The sequence below is a fragment of the Eumetopias jubatus genome, unplaced genomic scaffold (genome assembly GCF_037043125.1).
Source record: "Eumetopias jubatus isolate StellerSeaLion01/CBP00866 unplaced genomic scaffold, mEumJub1_p1.0 scaffold_10, whole genome shotgun sequence".
Classification (NCBI taxonomy): Eukaryota; Metazoa; Chordata; class Mammalia; order Carnivora; family Otariidae; genus Eumetopias; species Eumetopias jubatus.
Window position 1 is genome coordinate 22,217,083 of NW_028274816.1, and position 24,830 is coordinate 22,241,912.

Here is a 24,830-nt window from a genome sequence, read left to right on the forward strand (position 1 = left end):
TAACTGAGCCACCCAGGTGCCCCAAGAACCTCATTTTAGACTCTAGGTTAGTAATGTCCCCTCTCTCACCCCTACCCAAGATTTCCTGGGGCCCCCTGGCTGCCCAGGGCATTCCCCTGTGCATGGTACACTGAGGCTATGACTAACAGTTGGCAGGGCCAGGACTTGAACTCAGTTCCCAGTGATTCCTAAGCCTATGCTCTCCCATCTTCCTTTCTGCCCATCCTGCAACAACCAGGGGAGCTAAGAGTCAACTTTTCCTGAGTCAGCTAGGAGAGGTGTAAGATGAGCCTGCCTGTAGGAGGATGTGCTGTGTTATCTGTGTTACGAGCTTACCTCAGGTCCTTCTCCCCCCTCAAACTTTCACACCACAGACAGGTGGTGTAACTTGGATCTGGGAGAGTTGAGTCCAGCAGGGTTTCATGCTAGAGCCTAGCCAGAAGCAGTCTGTATTCACCCAGTCCCCTTAATGTGACCTTTGCAGGTGGCTGGGGATTTTGATTACTAATTTCCTTCCTGATTCTGAACACGCACATGAACTGAACAGAAATACTAAAGAAAGTGCTTAGAGCTACTTGGATGAAATACAGCAAAGGAAGTTCTGCAGAACAGAACTGGATCAAACCAGCTGACATTGCTTTAGTCACCAAACATCAGGGGATTCTAAGTCAGCACTAGCAAAGGAACCTTCCAGAGATGGTACTGCTAGTCTTAAGTATAGGACTAGAGAGAGAATTTTTATTGTGTACCTCAGTGGATCTGGCAGTCGTCCCCCACCCCATTAAAGGGTAGTTGCCCCCTAAGGCCTGCCAGAGTGACCCTAGAACCACAGGCCCAGTCCAACTCCTGGGGCAGCATCTGGGGACTTTTCCTTCCTGCCAGTCCCTGGCATTTGTGCTTAGGCCAGTAGGCCCTCTCTTGCCCTTTATCTGTCTACCTGCCTTGTCAGCCCAGCTTCTTGGTATGTCTTCTGGATTGGTTTGTCTCAGCTTCGGCCTGAGAGAAAGCCCTCTGGGACTGGTTCTTGCAATCTGGCTCTCTGCTGCCCCCACTTGTCTAGAACCAAGACTGACAGCAGTGGCCTGGGTGTCCCCTGTGCTCTGCTGGCAATCCAGTTCTTGGAAGAGGGCTCTTGGGATCACCTTCCCTCCAGCTTGCCTAGCCTGAATTTTTTTTAAATTTTTAAAAATTATTATTTTACAGTAATCTCTATACCCAATGTGGGGCTTGAACTTCCGACCTCAAGATCAAGAGTTGGATGCTCTACAACTAAGCCAGCCATGAACCCCTAGCCTGAAATTTTTGACGAGGGAAGAATATAGCAAAACGACAGACGTTCATTGTCATCTGCATGTCTCTCTCTCTCTCTTTTTTTTTTAAGATTTTATTTATTTATTTGACAGAGAGACACAGCCAGAGAGGGAACATAAGCAGGGGGAGTGGGAGAGGGAGAAACAGGCTTCCCGCGGAGCAGGGAGCCCGATGCAGGGCTCGATCCCAGAACCCTGGGACCATGACCTGAGCCGAAGGCAGACACTTAACGATTGAGCCACCCAGGTGCCCCTTTCTGCGTGTCTCTTGGTCTCTGATTCATATGTGATCTGACTCTTTCCTGTATGACCTCTTGATCTTTCTTTGAAGTCCTTTGCAATTACTGTGCAAATTAATACTTTTTAGTGTGTTGAATATGTTGTCTTTTACTTTGCCAATTTCACTTCTGTGTAACCAGCCCACCTAAAGAGAGGTACATGAGAAAAAAGAGAGAGAGAGGCTCATGAGGACAGGGCCCAGGCAGGACCTGTACGACCTTCCTGGCTCCCTCACTTGGCAGATCCTGGAATAGCACTTGGGGAACGTGGCCTTCAAGCAGGAAAGAAGCTGTCCTCCATGTCTTTTCAACCAGGACGAGGCCTCAGAATCATGTTGAGGAGGGAGGGTGTTAAGCTGAACCTTTAAAAAAATTTTTTTTATAAAAAAGATTTTATTTATTTGAGAGCACATGTGTGCGTGCAAGAGAGCGCACACCAGCGGGGGGGAGAGGCAGCGGGTGGGGAGGGGCAGCGGGAGACGGAGAAGCCGACTCCCTGCTGAGCCAGGAGCCCAGTGCGCGGCTCCATTCCAGGACCCTGAGATCATGACCTGATCTGAAGGCAGACACTTAACCGTCTGAGCCACTGAGGCACCCCAAGATCTACTCTCTTAACAACTTTCCTGGATATCCTACAGCAGTGTTAGCTGCAGGCATTATGTTGTACGTTAGATGTTTGTGCCTTTTGACACCTTTCTCCAGTTCCCCCTCCCAACGCCTCTGGTAACCATCAATCTGATTTCTTTTTCTAGGAGCTTTTCTTTTTATTAGATTTCACATATAAGTGAGATCATACCATATTTGTTTTTCTCTGACTTATTTAGTATAATGCTTCAAGGTCCATTCATGTTTTTTGCAAATGGTAGGACTTCCTCATTTTTTATGGCTGGATAATATAGTCTTTTGAAAACACATATTCCTAAGCCCTGCCCCTAGAGACCCATTTAGGAAGTACAGGGTAGAATGTAAGATTCTGTATTTCTTAAGCTCTACAGATGATTCTGATGTTTGCCTGGCAAAGGATTACTGTGTTCTACATAGGCATGCATGCAGGTCCATTCATTCATTCATTTACCAAGTATACGTACACCACGGTGTACCAGGCAAGGGGCTTCTGGCGCTGGGGTGCTAGCGTAGGAAAGGAAGGACACCTACGTGAACATAGACTTGTCCATGCCACGGTGATGCACAGGCCTGTAGCACAGTTAATTAGTCTGAGCAGTGTGGCTGTTTTTCTAGAATAGTTTGTGTTTTCCTGTCCGCAGATCCTTAGCACTCTTGTTAAAGGAACCCGCAGACCCGTGACCTGCAAGATTCGCATCCTGCCATCGGTAAGGTGCTACATTTCAAGGTGCATTTTCCCTGGGGATGTTCATTTGTGGGGTGGTGAGTGATTCTCGAGGAGCTGAATTAGGTTTGGAGGAGGGAGTGGGGCTGAGCCCACTCTGGGAGCTGGCAGCTGTTCCCCCGGTAGCTTCAGTAACCACCCTGGGCTGTCCTCCTCCTCAGCTGGAAGATACCCTGAGCCTTGTGAAGCGGATAGAGAGGACTGGCATCGCTGCCGTCGCAGTTCATGGCCGGTGAGTGGTTGCCTAGCTAGTGACTGACTTGCAGGGAGGTCCTCAGCTCTCTTTTTTTAAAAAATGTTTTATTTATTTGAGAGACAGAAAGAGATAACAAGAGAGAGCATGAGCTGGGGGTGCAGAGCAGAGGGAGAGGGAGAAGCAGGCTTCCCGCAGAGCAGGGAATACGATGTGGGGCTCGATCCCAGGGCCCCTGGATCACAACCTGAGCTGAAGGCAGACGCTTAACCGACTGAGCCACCCAGGCGCCCCAGCTCCCAGCTATCTCAACAATGCTTCGCCAGACCCCAGGTGACAGCCAGCTTTTCTTCTACATATGCAGCCTACCTCTGCCTAGCTCTTTGACATCCTATAAGTCCTGAGGGCAGTCAAACCCTTTGTAGGCTGGCATTCTTCTTTGTTTCATTCACTGAGCATCTACTGGTGGTAGACACTGCACTGAGTTTAAAGACAGACAGACGGAGAGGAAGACTGAGTTTAGAGACACAAGAGGAAAGAGAAAGACCCATACCCTCAGGATGTGTAAATGGTAGAGATCAAGTGATAGGTTCAGAATTGAACCATGCAGCCAGGAAGTGGTGGGATTAGAACTGTGAATCTCATTTTCTTTCCACTACGTTGAGCAATGGCTTCTCCCTCAAATGATCCTAAGCAGATGGCTGTTCTTTTAAAGGCACCGTCTGTCACGGTGACTACTTGAAACAGCCCTTGTATCTGCAGCTAATGTGCTCTCTTCTGGGAGCTGACGTGCTGCTGACGGCTCCTTTTGCTTTCCCAGGCCGACTTGCTCCCTGTGTCTACGATGTGCTTTTGTACATCCCAGGTCAACAGACTTTGGCCAGAGTGACCTCTCTTCTCTGAGTGTTGTTCCTTTTGGGCTTCAGGGGTCTTGTAGGAACAGCCCACTGTTTGCTGGTTGTGTCTATTACGCGTTTCAGACAAGTGAACCCGTTAACTCCAACATGTGAAAGAGAAAAGCAGAGCTGTACGGGTTGAAGCCAGTAGGGGGCGGTGAAAGGCCACACACATGTACACACATACTCCTCCCTGCCACAGCAGGCTCTAGGCTCAGGCTGCCTGGTTTGGGCTCCCGGCTCTGCTGCTTGTTGGCTGTGTATCCTTGGACACATCACTTAACCTCTCTGAGCACCACATTCCTCATTTATAGCGTTGTCTTGAGGCTTTTATGAGATTGTGAATATATAGCCTTCACATAGTGCCTGGCATCTGGTATTCTCTGAATAAATATAGCTATTCCTTTTTGCCAGTAGTTGGAAACACCAGGAAGACAGATATGGGTGAGTTTAAAGAGGGGCCTTCAGGCCATCAAAGCTGTTGAGGATGGACTGGCCTGGCTGCTGAGGGTGTGGGGAGGTGGAGGTGAGGGATGGGTTGATAGGCCTTCTGAGGCCCTGTGGCCCCTGACCCTTTTATTGAGGAGTGTACCAGAAAGGATGGGCCCAGGCAAGAACTGAGCAAGGTCTGTCTGGTCGACCATCTCTTTTGCTCATTCCTGAGCACAGCTTAGATCAGGGCTCACTTCAGTATCCCTAAAACTTACTCATACACAAGAACTTCTTGCAGTTGACCTTGGAAGGAGGGGCCCCAGGCTGTGGTCCTGCCTCCCCGGGGCTCGTTGTGACAGCCATGATCTGTGGCCTGTCCTGGCTGTGGGGTCTGCCCTGTGCCAGGTGCCTCTCCCCAGAATCAGCTGCCCAACTTGGCCTCAGCATAGGCAGCTGTGTGGGAGTGGCCAGTCTGAGGGCAGCAGCTGTTCCCAGTCTTGTAGGGAGGGCAGGACTGGGACAGTAGGGGCAGCATTCTTAAAGCACCGTCCCTCATCTCTGGCAGAGGTGAGGGAAAGCTAGGGAAAGGCAGTGTGACCTTGGGAGCCAGGCCACCCATACCAGCCCTCTTCTGCCATGCCTCACCCGCCGGCCTGCAAGAGCTGGACTTGCCTTCCCAGCAGGGGCTTATGCTGCTCCTGCCCCTTACAACAGAGGTCATGGAGAGACATCCTCTGCGCCCAGAACCCTGTCCTTCGTGGCCGTGTGACCTTCCTGAGGTTCAGCAGGGAGGACAGTAGGGTTTGGCTAAGGTAAACCTGTCCAAACTGTGACATGGCCTCAGCCCTTGGCCCCATCTTTTTTCCTTATTTCCAAGGAAGCGGGAGGAACGACCTCAGCACCCTGTGAGCTGTGAAGCCATCAAAGCCATTGCTGAAACCCTCTCCATTCCTGTCATAGCCAAGTAAGCCTCTCTTCTTCATCATTTCCTGTTTTATGCTCCACCTCACTCTGAGGGATTTGAGTTGACATACAAAAAATGGACTCAGATAACATTAAAAAATGATCTAAGGGAAAAGGAAAAAAAGGTGGGACAAAAACATGAGGTTGGGCATGAGGCTGAAAAGTACCTGTCATGTCCCCTGGCCTCTGGTGTGTGGCTGCTGTAGGTATGCAGCAGGCAGGGCATTCTGATGGATGGGTTGAGGTAAGGGGTGTTCACGGGACCGGGAGAGCGAGAAGGCGGCCGCTGAAGCAGGCCCAGGGGACAGTCATGTCACACCCAGAGTTAGGTGTGCAGGGTGTAGGGTGAGTAGTCCCAAGCCAGAGCATACAGAGATATGGCTTAGGGGGCATAAGGCAGGTCACAGTCCAAAGCATTCTGGGCAGCTACAGGACCAGGAGCCGAGACAGGTAACAGTTGTGAGGTACCAGTGACCAGCCCAGAGGCTTAGTAGCAAGACAGTGTTCAGTTGTCATTGGGGAGCTGGCTGTGTGGGCCAGTTGGGAGTCCAGCGTAGCCTTGCACCGTAGGATGGCACCGAGCCCGAGGGCAGGAGGGGAACAGAGAAGTTCCAAAGCCCCGAAGTCCTGACAATAGGCATGCCTGACTGTGAGAAGGAAGAAGGGAGCCAAGGTTGGGGGTGTTAGCCAGGCCTGGTTGTCGCTAGGCCAAGGAGTCGTAGGAGTGGCTTGGAGAGGATAGGACTCAAGAGCCTGGGTCCTGATGCTGCTGCCGCCACCTGAGAGTCTTTCCCACAGTACATACAACACTGTCTCAGAATTGAGGCTGTCACCTGACTCCTAATGGAACAGATACAAACAGAGCGGTTTCCAAGGGGGCCCTTGGGGCTTCCCGGGTGGCAGGAAGGGAAATTGCAACCAAAGTGGGCCTCCTTCCTTCCTCTCATAATCACCACTGCATCTGTGGTTTTTGACCCAGCCATTAGTAGGTATATCAGTGCCCCAGGCTGGGGGTTTTCCTGTGATCCCAACATCCACTTACAGACCCATGTCTTCAGATTTGGGCTGGCTTTAGGATGAGGAGGAAGGAAGGTAAAATCTCTGGGAGACCTGTTATGGGCCAGGCCTGGTTCAGGCTGTTTCACTGCGTCATTTCACTTGGTGTTCTTGACCCCAAAGTGGGGTGTGCGTTATGACCTCCATTCTCCCGAAGTGCTCATAGCTGAAGGATTTGGCCAAAGCCATACAGTTAATGAGTAGCAGTTCTGGGAGTTGCCTTTTTCTGAAAATGCTGGTATAAGGATGGGGACACCCCTCACTCCTCTGTTGCCTTTCAGTGGAGGATCTCACGACCACATCCAAAAGTATTTGGACATAGAGGACTTTCGACAAGCCACAGCAGCCTCTTCGGTGATGGTGGCCCGAGCTGCCATGTGGAACCCATCCATCTTTCTCAAGGAGGGTCTGCGACCCCTGGAGGAGGTCATGCAGAAGTACATCCGATATGTATGTCTATGTACTTTTTCAAAAGAAACATTTCTCACTGTCTGCCATATTCCTGCAAAAAGTACCTTGGGTGAGCCCCCAGCCACCAGCAGCCCTGTTGCTCCTCTCCTTTTCTTTTTAGTTCTTGTAATGTAGCATTGGGTCTCCCTGACTGCAGTGTGAAGAGAGTGTGCTGGGGAGGCATGCCCCTACTGTCACCTCCTTTGAAAGCTTCCCAGGCGTGGGGGTCGTAGTAAGGACCGCTGGATTCTGGATGCTGCCCAAACATGTGATGTATTTCTCTCTCTCATCCCCCCGTCCCCCCACATACATGCATGCACAATGACAGTGGGGTCTGTGTCACTGAAGACACCCATGCCAAAGGGCTGGTGCCTGACAGCCAGGAGGGGCCGTTGTAACTGTTGTTGAGGACAGATTATCTCTGTAGAGACTTCTTTTTGGTCATAAGTCAGGATCACTTCTAAAACTCTTTTCTTGCTAATTCCCAGAATCCTTTAACCTCTGACTTAGGGACCAGCCTAACTTTAACCCTCTCCTCAGGGACCAGCCTCTTCCTCTCACTGAGAGCTTGATGGTAGTGCCAGAGGCATTTCCCTCTAAAGGAACTTTTCGACCAGTTCACCTGCTCTGTCCCTTTGGCACAATCCTAGAATTCTCTGAAACTCTATTAGCTGTAATTGTCTGCAGGCAGAGAGAGTCAGTGGACTTCTAATTCTTCAATGTGTTGGGCCTGAGCAGAGAGTCCAGCCCTCATCCTCTTCAATACTGGGGCTCACACCCTCCTGGGAGGGTCAGGAGCTTCTCAGATCCTCAGCCTGCCCATACCTTCTTCAGGCCATGGCCATGCCTGTGGCAGCCGTGGCCGCCATGGCGTGTGGGTATCCCCAGGACTGTGCAAGCTGGGGATGGTAGGAGGCCCTGAGGCTTCTGTCTAGAGATGGGCAGTTTGTGTCCTGGAGCCTCCCTGCTTGATGCTACAGCCCTCATCCCCTGGGTTCCAGGTGTCCTGTTGGGCAGGTTACCGACTACCGGGCTCTCCAGTACCCTGGGTCAGCCAGAGACAAGGGGGGCTTGCCTTAGCCCAGGCCACCTGTCTAGCTCTCGCAGCTGGCTGGCACGAGCAGAGAAGACACGCTCAGCACTGCTCACTGGGTAAAAGGTGTTGTTATCATTCCTACTCAGTCTGTCCCTTGGCAGCTCCTCAAGAGTTGTTGTCCTGGAGGATGGGAGTGGCTTTCAAGCATAGGCAGGGCTGTGTCTGGTCCAGCCAGGTGCCTTCTGTCACAGACAAGCGAATCAAAGTCTTGCCGCTAGCTGGGGCTTACCAGCGTATCTCTGCTTTGTCCTCAGCGTGTCATGGCACCTTCCCAGGCACTGAAGACATAGGCCCAGGTGGAGATATTAGAAGAGTGTAGAGGGCGAGGCCTGGGAGGGTGTTCTAGAGGCCTGGGGCCCCTCTCACCCAGGATTTTTCTGTCTGCCCCAGCCAGGCAGGCTTCTAAGGGTGTCTCCCTGTGCAGTCAGCTTGCCTCCCTGTGCCCGCATTTGTCAGGAGTAGTGGTAACAGCTGCACCTCACGCTTGTGAGGCTTGTGAAGCTCAATTAAGGGACAAGTAGCATGTGAACATGACTGGTACATGAGGCTGTGCTTTTCCATGCAGGTGGCTACTGGGGACAGATTATTTAAGATGTGGGCAAGGAAGGTACCCACTGTGTATAGAAATAGAAGAATCTCACCCCTGTCCTGGTGCTGCTCCTGCCACACCAGAATTTGACTTGCCCTCCGTCCCTGCCCTGGAAGGGCAGCAGGTCCTCTGTGGCAGCCTGTGGTGGCTGAAGCAGGAAGGGCTCCCTACACATCTGGACGTCCTTCAGTCTGTCTGGTTGAGTGTGCTCCTCACCCTGGGTCTTGGCTATGACTCTCGAGCTTTGTACCGCTCATTGGAGGAATAGATGGCTAGGATGGAGGTGGCTTTCCTTATGGGTTCACACTGCCCCAGCCGCGAGCGCACCTCTGATGCCCCCTTGGAGCCCCTTTCTCTGCCACCAGGGCATAGCTCAGGCCTCACAGCCTGCCTGGGCAGCAAGTGGGCTCATGCTGGTTCTTCCCTCAGGCCGTGCAGTATGAGAACCACTACACCAACACCAAGTACTGCTTGTGCCAGATGCTACGAGAACAGTTGGAGTCGCCACAGGGAAGGTTGCTCCATGCTGCCCAGTCTTCCCAGGAAATTTGGTGAGAGGGGCAATGGCTGTCCATCATTCCTTGCAGACATTGCCAGGCTTGACTATGAGCCCTAAACTGACTATCAGGGACCAGGGATGCAGCTTCTGGAGGCGGATGTACAGGAGTGGGGTGGTGGTACAGTTTCACCTCACAGAATTGGATACTTAACAAAACTTTGGAACTTTCCATCCCTGGACTGATCTCGCAGCAGAATCTGGGGAAGTAGAGTGCCAGTAGGATGGAGGAATGTGGGGGCTGGGCTTGGGAATTCTTGGGAAGGAAGGGGCTTTCCCAATAACAGATTTGTCACACACCAGGCCATCAAGACCCAATGGTCAGGAGAGTTGAGGTTGTAGAATCTAGCCCCTAGCCCCCTAGCCTGAGCCTGTGCCCACAACCCGTCACTCTGCAGTCTGGGAGGCTACCCCTTGGTCCTCTACATTAGGTATAGCTCCTCACAACCTGGCCTATTACCTGTTCCTGTGGCCCCCTGTCTATTTGTCTATTTCCCCAGCTCCACATCTATGCTTATACTGGGTCTTCTGCCTGAATGTTCTTTCCTCCTCACTGTGTGTTTCCTCCCTCCTCAAAGAAACTTTCCTAAACCACACTTGTGCCCAGGCACCCATCCAAACAAATATCCTTTAGCCCTCAAGATGCTTCCTAGAAGGGAAAAGAGCTGCCAGAACTCTCTTCCCAGCGCTGGGCTTGTGGTGTTGGTTCTGTCCCTACCCCACATAGCTTAATCAGCTTGACTCAGGTGTCTTGTGAGTTTAAGAGAAAGAGTATAACTCTGTAATTCTGGGTGGTACCTCAGTTTAGGCTAGGCCTAACTGCTTGTGGCGGGGTCAGGAAGTGGGGAACCACTTAGTGGTCGTGGCCTCTGTCTCTTCCTCCCTTGGGCCCACATGAGGATGGGGCTGTGTATAACCCAGGCGCTTGTTCAGTGTAGGTCAGTTTGCTTACTGCTGGCTGGGGACACTTGCCTGTGTTTTCCTCTTTGGAAGAGAGGCTGGGGTCAGGTGGTAGAGGTGACCTTTACAGCCTTTTCCACCCAGCCCAGCCTGCCCTCCACTGTCCAGCCTCAGCGGCTCACATTCACTCTTTGCCAGTCCTGGCTGATCCCAGGGGTAGGTCTCAGTGGTGTTTGTGTGTGTGTGCGCACGCTTGGGGGTGGGGTGAGGAGGGGTCATTTCTCAGTGGTGAGGCCCTGGGCTCTTACAGTAGTTTCTCTGGATGCTGGGTCCACTAAAGGGCTTGCTCTACTTGTCCTTCCATAGTGAGGCCTTTGGTCTTGGTGCCTTCTACGAGGACGTGACACGGGAGCTAAATGCCCGGCGGGCTGAGCTCTTGGCCAGGACCCCAGAGGCTGTGGGGGAGCCAGCTGAAGACCCCTCTGGTGTCATTAAGATGGCTGTCAAGTTTGACCGGTAGGTCTCCAGGTTGGCGTCAGCTTGGCCAGGGCCTGTGCCCTCAGCTGCTGCTTGCTATACATGGTTAATGCCAAGTTCCGGGACCACAAGTCTTCTTGGTTTGGATCCTTGTTCTCATTTTTCAGCATCCCAAAGAAGGCACTTTAGGGAAGACAGTCCCTGAAGGCCAAGGCAGCACTGTCAGGGGTGTGGGTGATGTCCTGGGGTGACCAAGCTTCACCTTTTCCTTGATCCACCTTGTCCCACAACTCAGGGGACCTAATAAGGATGGGTACTGAGCTAGATCCCAGACCATTGCTTGGCCACTTGTATTCCCACCCCCCACCCACTCCCTTTTGTCTTGTCTTGAGAGGCAAACTGGACCTTCTTCTTCTTCTTTTTTTTTTTTTAACATAGGCTCCATGTTGAGCATGGAGCCCAGCACGGGGCTTGAACTCACAACCCTGAGATCAAGACCTGAGCTGAGATCAAGAGTCAGACACTTAACCGACTGAGCCACCCAGGTGCCCCTGGACGTTAATTTTTGGCTGTTGAAAGCTGTTTTCCAGGCTAGAGTTCAGAGTGCTGGAAGTTCACTTCATATCCCAATTCCCCAAGCATGCTGAAGCCCATCTTCCCTTTAGGTAGAATCCAGGCTCCACACCAGTGGTGGGACAGAAATGGGAGCTCAGGGGAATAAGTACAGGAATCCTAAGGCAGCAGCCTGGTGGTGTTGGTGGGTGAGCCCTGACTCCTTCCTCTCCTTGCCCCAGGAGAGCATACTCACCCCAGATCACCCCCAAGATGTGCCTGCTGGAGTGGTGCCGGAAGGAGAAGTTGGCGCAGCCTGTGTATGACACGGTGAGTTCCCGGCTGTGGCCTGCCCTGCATCCAGCTCTACAGTGCCTCCCATGGCTGGTGCCATCACCCCCAACACACCCATAGCTTATACCCTGAATTCCAGACTGCTTGACTGGAGCCTGGCTTTGCCCTCCATGAGCATGCAATGGTTGCTGGCGGCTGGACCAGTATGATAGCACCTTTCCTGTGATAGTGGGCCTGTTGTCTCATTCTGGCCACTTTCATAAAACTGGACTTGAGACCTACTTAATGGGCCGCTTGGGCCAATCTCTGCCAGTGGTGTTGCTTAGACTTCTCTGGAAAGGACCAACTGGCTTACTTAACCTAAAAGTTAGACAGACATGTTTTTGGACCAGGCCTCAGCCAATGGGGCTCAGAATTGGGCCCTAGACTTGAGGCCCCTTGGTGGAAACTTTAAGACAGTCTTTCTTCACCTCCTTTGGTCCCCATGGCCATGCCTTATTTAGGCTGCTCTGTCTCTTCTGGACTGGCCTTCTGACCTCTGATCTACTTCTAGGACTTGTGTTCCCCTCTCCCAGAGTGACTTTTCCAGAACAGATCTGACCTCTGCCTCCCTGCTCAAGTCATCCTCTCCCCAGTGCCTTTGGGATCAAGCCCTAGCACCTCAGCACAGAGCACAAGCCTCCCCACATGCCCTTCTGCTTCCTCTCTCATTCACTCAGCTCTCTGTCCAGCCATATCACGTGGTCGCTCTGCCAAGTGTACCTTCTCTGCCCCATCCTTGCCCCCTCTCACCCCGTTGCCATCTGGTGAATTCCTCCTCATGTTGGGTGACCTGGCCCATCCAGATGTCAGTAGGAGCAGGATCCTTGGTCACGTGCAGCTAAGGACTCTGATGGCCCTTTGCTTAGGGACACGATTGAACTCCTGACACACTAGAATGTCATTGCCTGTTTATGTATCTGCCTTTCTTCCTTGGCAGATGTACCAGGCACTTCTGCTGGGGAGGAGCATGTGACACAGGTAGCCTTCATTTAACTTAGGTGGGAAGTACTTCCCTTTTTCTGTCTTCCACGTGATCCTGGCAGGTGAGCCCCAGGGCTCATTCCTCTTGCTCCCATGCAGCCATCCCTGTTTCCTTTCCTCTCTTCGCACCAGGTTCAGCGCCCCCTGGATCGCCTCTTCTGCTCTGTTGTGACTGTTGCTGAGCAAAAGTACCAGTCCACCTTGTGGTGAGTTTCCTCGTCAGTGGGCTTGGGGCGTGGGATGAGGGGCCTGAACCCAGCCTTGGCCGAGGAGGGTTTGGGGAGGATGGTGTACCTGGGCAGTGGCATCCCCAGGTGATCACCCCCTTTCTCAGTTTTGTCAGAGTCTTTGCCAAGGGTGTATAGAGTCAGGCCTTTTCAGCCTCTCATCCTGCAACCAGCCTGCCTACCTACCTGCCTTATTGTCCCATGCCTCATCTGCCCAGGGACAAGTCTAAGAAATTGGCGGAGCAGGCTGCGGCCATCGTCTGTCTGCGGAGCCGGGGCCTCCCTGAGGGTCGGCTGGGCGAGGAGAGCCCCTCCTGGCACAAACGCAAGCGGGAGGCCACTGACCAAGACCCTGGGGGTCCCAGAAATCAGGAGCAAGCGGTGCCTGGGGAGCTGTGCAAGAAGCTCTTTGTGGCCTTGGGAAGTGGTGAAGAGAGCCCCCTGGAAGGCTGGTGACCATTGTCCCTACCTTGGTCACCTGCTTTGGGACCCTGGCTGTAAGATGTCTGTGGGTGCAGAGCATGAACCAGATGCCACTGGACAATTCTCTGACTGTTCCTGGCAGGAGTTAGGAGGTCCTGACCTGGGCCATCAGCCTGGAGCACAGGCTAAAGGGTGCCTAGAGTGCACATCTCCCTTGGTGGGTCTGAGTAGCAAGGCCAAATTCCCAGTGACCTCAGTATTTTCTTTGAAAACAGGAGCTTCTCAGGTGGCACCTCCTCAACCTGACATTGGTACAGTGCAATAAAGATCCCCCTACCCTTACCCATGGCTGGCTGCTTTAGCCTTGGGCATCTTCACACACAGACTCATGGCCTGGCATAATTCTTTTATTCCCACCCTCTGTGCAGAGCTGGAGCTCCCTAAAGCATATTCCCTGCCCATCCTTATGGGTCTGGTCGGAAATGAGGGGCAGGGTATCATCTTTAATGCTCATAGGACTTGGGCTGAGCCAGGAAGGCCCAAGAAGCCCATTCTACTGATGGCAAACCTGAGGTACTACCCATCAGTTAACTTTCGTGATGAGAGGTGCCATAGAATCTGGGGAACAATTAGGGTATGGGTGCTCCAGGAAGGGACCAGCTCAGGTGAGTGGGGGGGGGGTCCTGGGTTTGATCCCCAGCTGGCTGGAGCCGAGACCTGATGAGGTCTCGGCTCCAGACAGGGGACACTGAGGACACATGTTGCTGATGCCAGCAGTTTGGGGCCCTTACAAGTGCCCACCCACGCCACTGCCTGCCACCAGCCCCCACTATCCCACTTGGGCCGGAAGGAAGTGGCAGATTCTCTTTAATTTCCTCTTGGCAGTGAGAAGCAAACAAACGGCTACCACATCTCATGGGCCCTCCCCCTCTTACTGGGAGGGGCGTTCTGACCAAAGGTCCCTGCCCTGCACCACCCCCGCTTCCTCCACTGTAAACACACTACTTCTCCTCCCCTTTTCCAAGTTCTGTGGGGAGGGGCGTTCCCCTCCAGGCCAAGGCCATGTTTCTGTCATGTCCCTGGGGTCAGGCCCCTATGCCAGCCAGCAGCCCCTGGCCCTGGTGGCCAGAGTGAAAGATCAGGCAGGTGAGGCCTGTCTCAATCCCGGAGTCGCCCCTCCCTGCACACTTGTTCTTCTGTGTGCACTACCAGCCATCTCCCAGGGCCCATTGCGGTCTGACCTTGGGCAAGTCACTTCTAGTGCTCTTTGGGTCTGAGGGCCCTCCTCTGAGAGGGAGATCAGCTGCTCTCTGCTTGCCGGAGGTTGGCTGGAGGATAAATAGGCCTGTGATAGGGCACTGTGTGGCTAATGGGGTCACTCCATGCTGGGGCTGTCCTAGCTTCCTAGACAAGTGCTCTAAGAGAAGGGACCCCACCCAGGAGACAGCTGAGGCTTGGTCCAGTCTCAGTATCAAGCTTTAGGCACAATTTCTGTCTGATTTTTCTCACAAAAAACCTGTCTCAGTTAAAATGCCCCCTTTGTCTTCCCTCATATCCCAAGTGGAACAGGGCAGACAGAGAGGCCCCCGTGGACCTGCGGGCATCCTGAGCTAGTCAGAGCTTGTGGAAGGGACCTGTGGTGACCAAATACCAAGTCTAAAGATCCACTTCTGTGGTGTTGGGTTGTACCCTCAGGCCTCTTCTCCCACCAGTGTACTTTCCCTGGGGAAGCCCCTTCTCTGGTAGGGTTAGGTTTATTTCTAGGCTATGGGGAAGGAGAGGCAGGGGTGGAGGTCAGCTGTTCAGACATAGTCTGGAAAAAAAACAAATAGAGGTGGAGTATGGGAGCTTAGAGGGCCCAGGAAAAGAACTGGGGAGAGGGTCATTCACAGGGGAGCAGGTGGAGAGGGGCTCATGTGTGTTCCATAACTGAGGATATCTGGCAAAGATTCTAGGATATGTTGGCTCTCAAATAGTCTCACATTAGCATACTTCAGTGATGCCTGCCCTGGTCTCAGAGTGACCTGCCCAAGTCTGGGACCAACTGGGAGGGCCCAGTCAGGTCTGAAAGCTTCACTCATTGTTCTCACCATGCCCACTTAGGTGACCACTTAGATGCCCAAACCCCTCTGTGGGCTAGTGTCCACAGCATGTATTCATCCATTCCAGCCACCTAGACTGAGGACTTCCTCTTAGCTCATCACATTTTGGGGACACATGGTTTTGAGCATGAGAGGGAGGGATGAGTAAAGCTGGAGGGGGTGGCACATCTTCCAAAGGCTGAGGCAAGAAGACTGGACTTCGTGCAGAGACGAGTGGGGAATCTCTTAGCCCTGCACACTTAGTTCCTTCCAGGGTCACTCCTGCTCAGAACTCTTCTATGGCTCTCCATTGCCCTCTGGCTCAAGTCCAAATTCCTCAGCCTCGTATCTGAGAACAAAGTGCTGACCCTGTCTTCTCAGCACCCTGTGCTGACCTCAGCAACCAATTTTCTTCAATTGGAGTTGGCGGGTATTGCCTCTGCCCAGATTGGGAGCTGCTCAAGGGCAGTTCTTGTGTCTGCCACGGCCAGCCTTGGTGTGGGTGTGGGGAGCAGGAATAAAAGAAGAATCAGACAAGCTTGTTGAATGGGGTATGTGGCATGGAAAGAAAGAACTTTTCTAAACCCTGACTTTCCTCCAAGGCTCCTGTTTCCCCTAATTTGGAACAAAAGGGGCTGGGCTGGGCTAAGCTAAGCTGTACCATTCCATGGCTCAGAGGCCACAGGAGAGCCTTCAACATCGGGGGCTTAGGACCAGGCCTGTGGCAGCTGATGAAGGTAATGGCTTTCCCTAAATCTCAGGCCTGGCTCGCATTCACACAGGAGGGAGAGAGGGTATACAGGGACCCACATAGTCCTTGTCCATGAGTCTGGAGTCCTATCTACAGTAGTCCCCTGGCCTCCTGGTTTCACAGGGCTCTCGGAAGGCTGGCGGCAGGTCAGATGACCTCCTACCATCTAAAGAGCTTTCGAGCTGGCCTGAGGAAGAGCTGATAGGGGAGATCCTGGCTGAGGAAAAGGGGTGGAGAGACAATGTATCGGTGTGTGTGAGTGGGATAGGATAGTCCCAGCCTGCAGAGCTCTTAGCCATTGCTACCCTTCTGACCAAGGTGGCAACACTCTTCCTGCAGTCAGTGCCCACTGTGGCTCCAGCCCTTATCAGTTCAGGTTAGAGTTCTCAGTTTCCTCCAGACCAGAAACCTTCCTAAGATGTAACCCTGTCTAAGTGTTCTCCAGCTGCACAGTGGCGGGGAAACAGATGGATTCATTTGGTGAATGGGTGAATTTTTCAAGGCATCTCTAGCTTCTGTGTGTGGTCTCTTCCCAGTGATGGGACTGACAGGTCCAGGTCTCCCTCTTGCATTCCCCCCCCCCCCCCGGCTGGCTAGTTGAGCCCCTGGTTTGGAGGGCAGAGGGGATAGATAAAGGTCCGTTTTCTCAATCCAGATGATAACCTAGGGAAGTATGTTGGGGGGAGGTCTACGCAGGGGGACAACACATCCTGAAATTGCTCATTAGGAGGATATTTCGCCCACACAATGCTGTTTACTCCCTCTCTTTGACCCGTTATTTTCTTCTGTCTCTAACCTCCCCCTCTCCCAGATTTCTGATTATGTAAGTTCCTTGCTCTAAATCCTTCCGTGGCTCCCTACTGCCCTCTGGATAAAGTCTAGATACTTTGCAGTGGCCTATAGCACTCTTCCCATTCATCTGGCCTTACCTTTGGCTTCTGCTCACTGCCTGTGCTTTCTGATTTCTAAGTTCTTGGAAATCTGTCCTCTGCCTGGAATCATCTTCCTCACCTCTCAGCTATCATTCCAATTCCTAACTCAGCCCTGTGGAGGCCCTGCAACCCTGGGGGATTATGAAACTTTCTGGAGATCCTGGCACATCCCTAATCTCTTAGCACAGTGATTATAGACTTGCTGGCCTCCTCTCCCCAACCCCTGAAGGGAGACTAATTTATCTCTGCTTCTCTAGGTCCAGCTCAGGTATGTGTACAGAGCATTGAGCAGGAAAAATTTTCTGACCTCAGGGATGTACCAATCCAAGATGAACATCTCATCTACTCTGGACATTACCTGTCCTCCTGACCCAAAGCCTACTTAGGCCTTCCTTAGGGCTCCCTGGTAGCTCAGGTATCAGTCCATATATTGAGACCTTTCTACAAAGCATTCCACTTTGTCCTCTTCGCCTTTTTGTGGGTGAGTGCCTGGGCCCTTGCACCTGCACCCAAGCCTCTAGACCTAGTGCCATGAGTTCCTACAGCAACTTGCTTCTAGAGATACTATGCCCTGTGGGGCCTGGAGCTAGGGAAGTAGGTCACTGCTACTTTTCCCAGCTCCTGGTCCACCCTGCGTTTGAAGGAGCCCTAAGTAAACAAGCCAGGCTCAGCGTCCCCTGGCACGGCCGCCACCCCAGGCCCAGGAGGAGTCGTCCTGAGTCTCAAGGGAAGAGAGGCGCGCTGGGGAGGGACCGACAGCGAAAAACAGTTCTTCAGACACAGTGTCACTTCCTCTCCATTAACAACCACTCAGTTTGGGTAGGGGGTCCTCCCGCTTTCACGGATGTGCACCGGGATGCTGAGGTCATCGAGCCCATGAGTGGTGCGAGTTCACGACGGGCTTTCTGGTTCAATCGGCTTCGACTTCCAGCAATGGACCGACCTTGCTGGTGGGGCTTTGCCGAGGCCTCGAACGCGCCGGCTGTCCTCCAGAGAGCAGCTGCCAGTTCGTAGGGACAGACAAAGGCGCAGCCACCCGACGCGGGCCCCGCCCCGAAGGGGTGGGTCTGCATTGTTGAGGAGCTGAGACTCCGGACTCCTCGGGCTGCGCAGGTCTCCTCCGGCTCCGCCCCACCTTAGCCGGAGGCTCGGCCCGGCCCTGCCTTCGCTAGACTCCGCTATTAGGGTTGGGGTGGCGGCATGAGCGTGTGAGTGGCGTTCACGTAACCTTCCCCGGCCCTGACACCGTCCCCAAACTCAGCCATCAGAGCAACATTTCAGCCGCCCGTCACCAAACCCATAACCCCACTCGACGTGAGCTCTGCCCAATAAGGAAAGGGATCTTCGATTGGCGGGTGGATTGGATTGCACTCAATCCAACTGAGAGGGCCCTGGTTTAGAAGTTAAGCAGAGAATAGCGGCCAAACTACAAATCCCAAGAGCTAGTGGGGCCATCCAACTCTGTGCACGTGACTTCCTCCTCCCAGAGAGGGAATCACGCGGTAGGCCGGCGAAGGGGGCGGAGCCGTTGGGCGAGCAGGGGCGCCAGTGGCCGATGGGCAGCACGGTCGGATGGGCGCGCGGTAGGGGGCGGGGTTAGGCGTGCTACACGGCGCGGCAGCGCGCCGGCGGCGGCGGCTGTTGGGGGGCGGGGAATATCGGCTAAGGCGACCGTGGCGGTTTAGGCAGTAGCGACAGGCTGTGGCGGCGGCTCCTGGTGCGACTCGGCCCGCGGCCAGCTCTCGAGTTTGGAACGGAACGCTCGGTGTCACGGTCCCCGCCCGGAAACTTTGCCGCGGAGCCACGACCTCCTGGCCCGTGCGTCCCGGCATGAAGCGGCGCTGAGGAGCTGCCGCCGCCGCCGCCTCCGTCGCCGCCGCAGCCAGAGGAGGAGCCGCAGCACCCTGGGCCACGCCGATGACTACTGCAAACTGTGGCGCCCACGACGAGCTCGACTTCAAACTCGTCTTTGGCGAGGACGGGGCGCCGGCGCCGCCGCCCTCGGGCTTGCGGCCTGCAGGTGGGTGCCGGGCCGGGCGGGACCGGGGAGCGTCCCCTCCTCTCCTGGTTCGCACGAGCTCGTCCCTTCCCTCGTCCCTTGGTTGTCCCGGGATTAGTAACACCGTGTGTGTGTGTGTGTGTGTGTGTGTGTGCGTGCGGTGAGTGAAGAGCGGATTTAAATTGCTTAAGAGGCGTGTGGGTCGCAGCGACGTGGAAGTGGACGCGGGCTTGGCTGGAAGCGAACTAGTGGGGAACTCGACTCCGGGACGCTTGTGGCTAGTGGACGCCTGCGGTTTGGAGGCCGAGGGTCGGGGCCGTTGCCCAACTGGCGTCTGGTTGTCGCTGCTTTGCCAGCGTGGTGCGGAGAAAAAGCTGTCCCTGTGAAGTGTAAGCGCACTTGGCTTTTCATCTATCCCAGGTTTTTAACATTTTTTATTTGAAAGGTGCACATGCTTGAGATGTAGGAGTTCTCAAAAATTCGTGCACATGTCTGTTTAAATCTACTTTGTTAGGAGAGTAGTGCCATTGGGTTAACACTTGTCCAAGTTTATGGCCCACGTTTAATTCGAAGTGTAACTATAACGGGACTTTTTGAAAACTGGATTTCTTTTCTTGAGCAAAATGTTTCGGAAGATTAAAAAAAGTGGGGTGCCTTGTTCATAATTCTAGAAAGTTCTGGAACTCAGTCTTTAATTAAAAGCTCACCGCAGAAGGTGTTTTAGAGGAGATCGTGAATTGGGAAGATTGGGCACCATAATGCTTGGAGGTCAGACCAATCAGGAAATAGAAACAGGATGGCTGGGGACTTAGAGCTCTCCTGTGACCTGGTTTGGAATACTGTGCTTCATTAAGTTCAGTTTCCCTATTGTATATGCAGGCGAACTTCAAAAGAGAGATGGATAAGACTAATCCCTATTTATTCTTTCTGGGTATTAGATGAATTACTTCGTGATCATATTGATGTCCCATTGCACTGAAAAACATATCTGAACGTGAAAACTAAAGGATTTTTTGGACAGTATTTGTCTTATCAGCCCTTTTAGTATTTATATGTTGTCTTTTTCAACATAGTAATTTACAACAGTTATTTGTTGCCTGAGTTTATTTCAGTTCCACAAGCGTTGTTTGAGCACCTTTTAGGTTGAAGATACTGTTAGGTACTTTGTAGTGTTGTGTTGGATGCAAAAAAGGCCTGAGGCCCCTCAAGGAGCTTGGGAAATGGGAGGGGGACACATAACCCAAACAATTATGCCCCCAGGCTGACTGCATGGTGGTATGTGTTACAACATAGGTAGAAATGGGAAAAGTGGCATTTGTGGAGAGAGTAGCAATGAACTGTGTGTTTAGATTATTGGGATTTAATAAAAACAGACCTTTTTAATGAGTATTTTTATTATAAAGAAGATAAACAGGGGCCCCTGGGTGGCTCAGTCGTTAAGCGTCTGCCTTGGGCTCAGGTCATGATCCCGGGGTCCTGGGATCCAGCCCCGTGCCCCGCGTTGGGCTCCCTGCTCAGCGGGGAGCCTGCTTCTCCTTTTCCCACTCCCCCTGCTTGTGTTCCCTCTCTCGCTGTGTCTCTCTCTGTCAAATAAATAAATAAAATCTTAAAAAAAAAAAATAAACAGTTGGTGATATCCGCAGACTTTTCTTGAGCACAGACTTGATTAAAGCATGTTATATACCAAATTCATGATCAATAAAGGAGTATCCTTATGTAAGTAGGAATTGTATGTACATCCAAAAAAATGGATAACATTTAAGAGCTACGAAAACAGCTTTTTAAGAAATGATTTTTACCATAAAACCCCAAAAACCATTTTGATATTGAAATGGGTCTAGAAGGAGTTAAAGTTTGAAACTTATAAATGAAATTCCCAAATTTAAACTTGAGCAGTTTTATTTGATAAAAAGTCCACTTTAAAATATTGGGATACCTATGTTTTTTAAAGGGTTCCCCCCCCCAGTTAAGGTGAAATACACATGACATACCCATTTTAAAGTGAGCAATTCAGTGGCATTTAGTTCATTGACAATGTTGTGCAACCTCTTCTATCTAGTTCCAAAACATTTTCATCACTCCAGAAGGAAACCCCAAACCTATTTAAGTAGTTGTTTCTCATTCTCCCTTGTTTCCTCCCACTTCCTGGCTGCCCAGTCCCTAATCTGGGATTTGTTTGTATGGATTTAGCAATTCTGGATATTTCGTGTAAATGGAATCATACAGAGGTGTTTGGCTTCTTTCACTTAGCATAGTATTTCGTGGTTCATACATGTTGTAGAATGTATCATTACTTCATTCGTCTTTATGGCTGAATAATCTGTTGTATATATACCCCAGTTTATCCATTCCTCCATTGATGGACACTTGGGCTGTTAACTGCCTTTGGTTATTGTGAATAGTGCTGCTATGAACACTTAGCAGCTAATTTTAAAATTCTACTGAGAAGGATGTGTTATATATTCAAAATTATTTGTTCACAAAATTGGTTTTCATTTTAATAAGCATAATTATGAGTGTGTAGTTTGAATATTTTAGTTATTTACTTGACAAGAGAGAGAGCAAGAATGCATGCACAAGCAGGATGAGAGGCAGAGGGAGAGGAGGAGCAGGCGCCCCGATGAGCCGGGAGCCCAAACAGGGGACTTGGTTCTTTTTTATTTTCTCTTGTTTCCTGGGATCAAGACCTGAGCCAAAGGCTGTCGCTTAACCAACTGAGCCACCCAGGTGCCTCTATGCGTGTGTAGTTTGAAGGAACAAGTAGATTAACTGACATGCTTTTAGGATGGTAATAGGCAGTAAAGTGAGCCATGAGAATAAAATTGCTTCGCAGAATTAAGATCAGTATGGGGTTATATCAGTGTGTTTACATGTTTATGGATTTTCTTCCTTACTGGATCAAAGGTATCATGAAGGCAGGGATGATGTCTATATCTTGTTCATAGTTGTATGATCGATGCCTAGCATAGTGCCTTTAACATAAGTGGGCACCCAGTATTTGTTGAATTAATGAATAAATACCGCTTAAGTTTTGAGTCAGTGCTCACTTTTGTGGGAGAGGAAGTTGATGAGACTTGTTTCAATTCTTTGGCTTTTAGTGGTCAGTCCCATAAGATAGCAGATCTAGGTAATTTGGCGCTGAAGGTTTTCCATCTCTTTGAGGGTTTGAGAGTATTTGTATCACATGTAAATTTCCATACAGAAGATTTTTGAAAAATATTTGGAGGAAGGGATAATGGATGGGAATTGAGGATAAGCAGAGGGGCTGAATTTAGTGAATGTTCTAAGAGAAAGCTTGTTAAAGTACAAATTAGATGTTTTGATACTTGATAATGTCGGATACCTTTATGACTGAGTTTTTAAGATTATTGCTTTGGGAGGTGTTTTGAGATTTTTTTCCATTAAAGAAAATTTAAGACCCTGGAGTCCTTAGCAGTGAGGCTAGTTTTGATTTTTTTCAGTTAAAAATGAATCAAACTATTTTGTTTAAATTTTCTTAATATCTTGCTTCAAAATGAAGATATACTTCAGTAGTAAATAGAAAATTTTAAGTTGGTAAGTGTTTAATGCCTTTCACTAACATTATTTGCCATTATAAAGGGCAGCTTCTGGTGCTTTATTTGAGGGTACTGATTGTGTATCTCTAATTTAGTTTGATGTTATAATAATCTTTTCAAATTCAAAGTTTGACTCTGAGGGCTGGTCCATTATTAAATATTGACTTTCTAGTCCTGAATGAGAGTCACTGGAAGGAGTGTGTGCCATATACTAACTGCATAGTATCTTTTCTACTGCTGCTTTTTAAGAGGGGAGAAATATCTTAGATACAGTATGTATTTTTGTAAGAAATTTGCTTTAGGATAAGATGTGTAATTTTGTTGGATATTACTTTAATACACAACTTTTTCCTATGTAAATCTGAGGAACTTTTCCTAGATGATCATAAAAGTGTTTAATTTGTAGCGTTCTTACTTTGTTTAATGCTTTAAAATCTGATTCGTGTTTGTTTTTTTTTTAAGATTTTATTTATTTATTCATGAGAGAAAGAGAGAGGCAGAGGGAGAAGCAGGCTCCTCACTGAGCAGGGAGCCTGACGCAGGACTCTATCCCAGGACCCTGCGATCATGACCTGAGCCAAAGGCAGACGCTTGCTTAACCATCTATCTGAGCCACCTAGGCATCCTGATTCATGTGTTTTTTATAATTTAACTGTCTCAGATAATTTTCTCACTTTTCAGTTTCTATTGATAATTTTTACTCAAAGTTTTTGTTTTATCTATGTCAAGTGAGATAATGTATTTAAAGCTCTTAGCATTGGTCCAGTAGTGCTCATTAAGTGCTGTTAGTTAACATTTCTTACACACACACACACACACACACACACACACACACACACACACACACACACACTGATGATAGGTTATTTTTTATTTCCTCTTGTTTCCTAGACCCTTTTCTCTATGCTAAACTAAAACTGAATAGGGGCAGATAGGAGATCCAGTTATTTTAAACCTTGCATAGAGAAGTTGTAATATTTGTCTTAGACATTTTTACTCTAACTTCTTCTGTTATTCATTTCAGTGTTAACCTCATTTCTTATTTTACTAAATAAAAGTACTGAAGATCACTTGCCTTTATGTTTTTCTCCTTTCTGGAATTAAACTGTTAGTATGGTGGGAAAGTTGGTTGATTTGCTAACCATACTAAGTATAATTGGATATTTAAATCAGTATGAAAAAAGGGAAGTTGCTTCTATGGTTTCCTGTAGAAATTTAATGGTGTGTTTGTGTGTAGCGCATTAGGTAGTGTATAGGAGGAGATGATTACTGCTGAGCCTTACTTTCATACCATAGGTCAGCTTTTTTAGACTTGAATGCAGTGAGAATATGTATCTGATGATTGAGTCACTGACAGATATTTCAGTATTTCACTTGGAAGAGTAATTTAATATTGTTTCTTTTTAAAATTTTATTATTATTATTTTTTAAGATTTTATTTATTTATTTGACACAGAGAGAGAGACACAGCGAGAGAAGGAACACAAGCAGGGGGAGTGGGAGAAAGAGAAGCAGGCTTCCTGCAGAGCTGGGAGCCGATGATGTGGGGCTCAACCCCAGGACTCTGGGATCATGACCTAAGCCGAAGGCAGATGCCTAATGACTGAGCCACCCAGGCGCCCCTAATATTCTGTTTCTTTGGTACTTCCTGATAGGGGTAGATGCCCCTGGGGGTATTAGAATTTTGTGATGGAGGTGTCATATGTTGCGTTAAAATTTCATCAATGGAAGAGCATTGCTATACCTGCTATATCTGTGTTTTCTTAGGTTTTCCCATTTGCCAATACAAAAGGGACATTTTGGCATATTTTCTAAATTTAGTAGAGGTAATACTGTAGTAGTTATATTACATGATACAAAAATTAAAACTTGGGTATTATGTACATGGCCAAGAAATTGTGAGTCTTGTGAGGCCTGTATCTTCAGCATTTAAGGGCATTTAAGGTATTAATTTAAGGTAAATTGTAGAATCAGCATATTGTTATGACTTGCCTTTCTGTGACAGCCAGTAAACTTTGCCAATAATTGTATGTATTTTTATTGAGGGCATATCCCAAGCTCTGCTTTTTTTTTTTTTAAAGATTTTTATTTATTTATTTTGAGAGAGTGAGAATGAGAGAGAGAGAGAGTACATGAGAGCGGGGAGGGTTAGAGGGAGAAGCAGGCCCCTCGCCGAGCAGGGAGCCCGATGCAGGACTCGATCCCGGGACTCCAGGATCATGACCTGAGCCGAAGGCAGTTGCTTAACCAACTGAGCCACCCAGGCGCCCCCAAGCTCTGCTTTTGAGTTTTGCTCTTTATTTTTTCAATGAAGTGTGATCATAAAGACATTTTTGGTAAGAAAATGTGAAAAGTGTTTTTCTTTAGAGAATGTAATAAAGTAGTGATACATAAAATGGAAGCCTACTAAGAGAAGAGAAGCAGTTGTATTACTGATCATGAAGTTT

At 50.0% G+C, this 24,830-nt stretch overlaps 2 protein-coding genes across 6 annotated transcripts in view; both read left to right on the forward strand.

Annotated features, from left to right (window-relative positions):
* Positions 1–13,446, forward strand: part of DUS2 (dihydrouridine synthase 2) — a 50,918-nt gene extending 37,472 nt beyond the window's left edge. For both annotated transcript variants that reach the window (XM_088027436.1, XM_088027437.1), the window contains 9 exons: positions 2,854–2,919; positions 3,098–3,168; positions 5,335–5,421; positions 6,758–6,926; positions 9,041–9,162; positions 10,434–10,583; positions 11,339–11,426; positions 12,546–12,619; positions 12,859–13,446. In XM_088027436.1, the coding sequence (XP_087883562.1) occupies positions 2,854–2,919; positions 3,098–3,168; positions 5,335–5,421; positions 6,758–6,926; positions 9,041–9,162; positions 10,434–10,583; positions 11,339–11,426; positions 12,546–12,619; positions 12,859–13,096 (1,065 nt within the window). In that variant the 3' untranslated portion in view covers positions 13,097–13,446. The remainder of the gene's footprint in view (positions 1–2,853; positions 2,920–3,097; positions 3,169–5,334; positions 5,422–6,757; positions 6,927–9,040; positions 9,163–10,433; positions 10,584–11,338; positions 11,427–12,545; positions 12,620–12,858) is intronic.
* Positions 13,447–18,458: 5,012 nt separating this feature from the next.
* Positions 18,459–24,830, forward strand: part of NFATC3 (nuclear factor of activated T cells 3) — a 126,271-nt gene continuing 119,899 nt past the window's right edge. For 2 of the 4 annotated variants that reach the window (XR_003607209.2, XM_028090636.2), the window contains exon 1: positions 18,459–18,847. Coding sequence is in view for 3 of the 4 variants with exons in the window: in XM_028090636.2 (XP_027946437.1) it covers positions 18,745–18,847 (103 nt within the window). In the remaining variant the exon portion in view is untranslated. The remainder of the gene's footprint in view (positions 18,848–24,830) is intronic. The other 2 variants (XM_028090629.2, XM_028090646.2) reach the window with 1 other exon arrangement.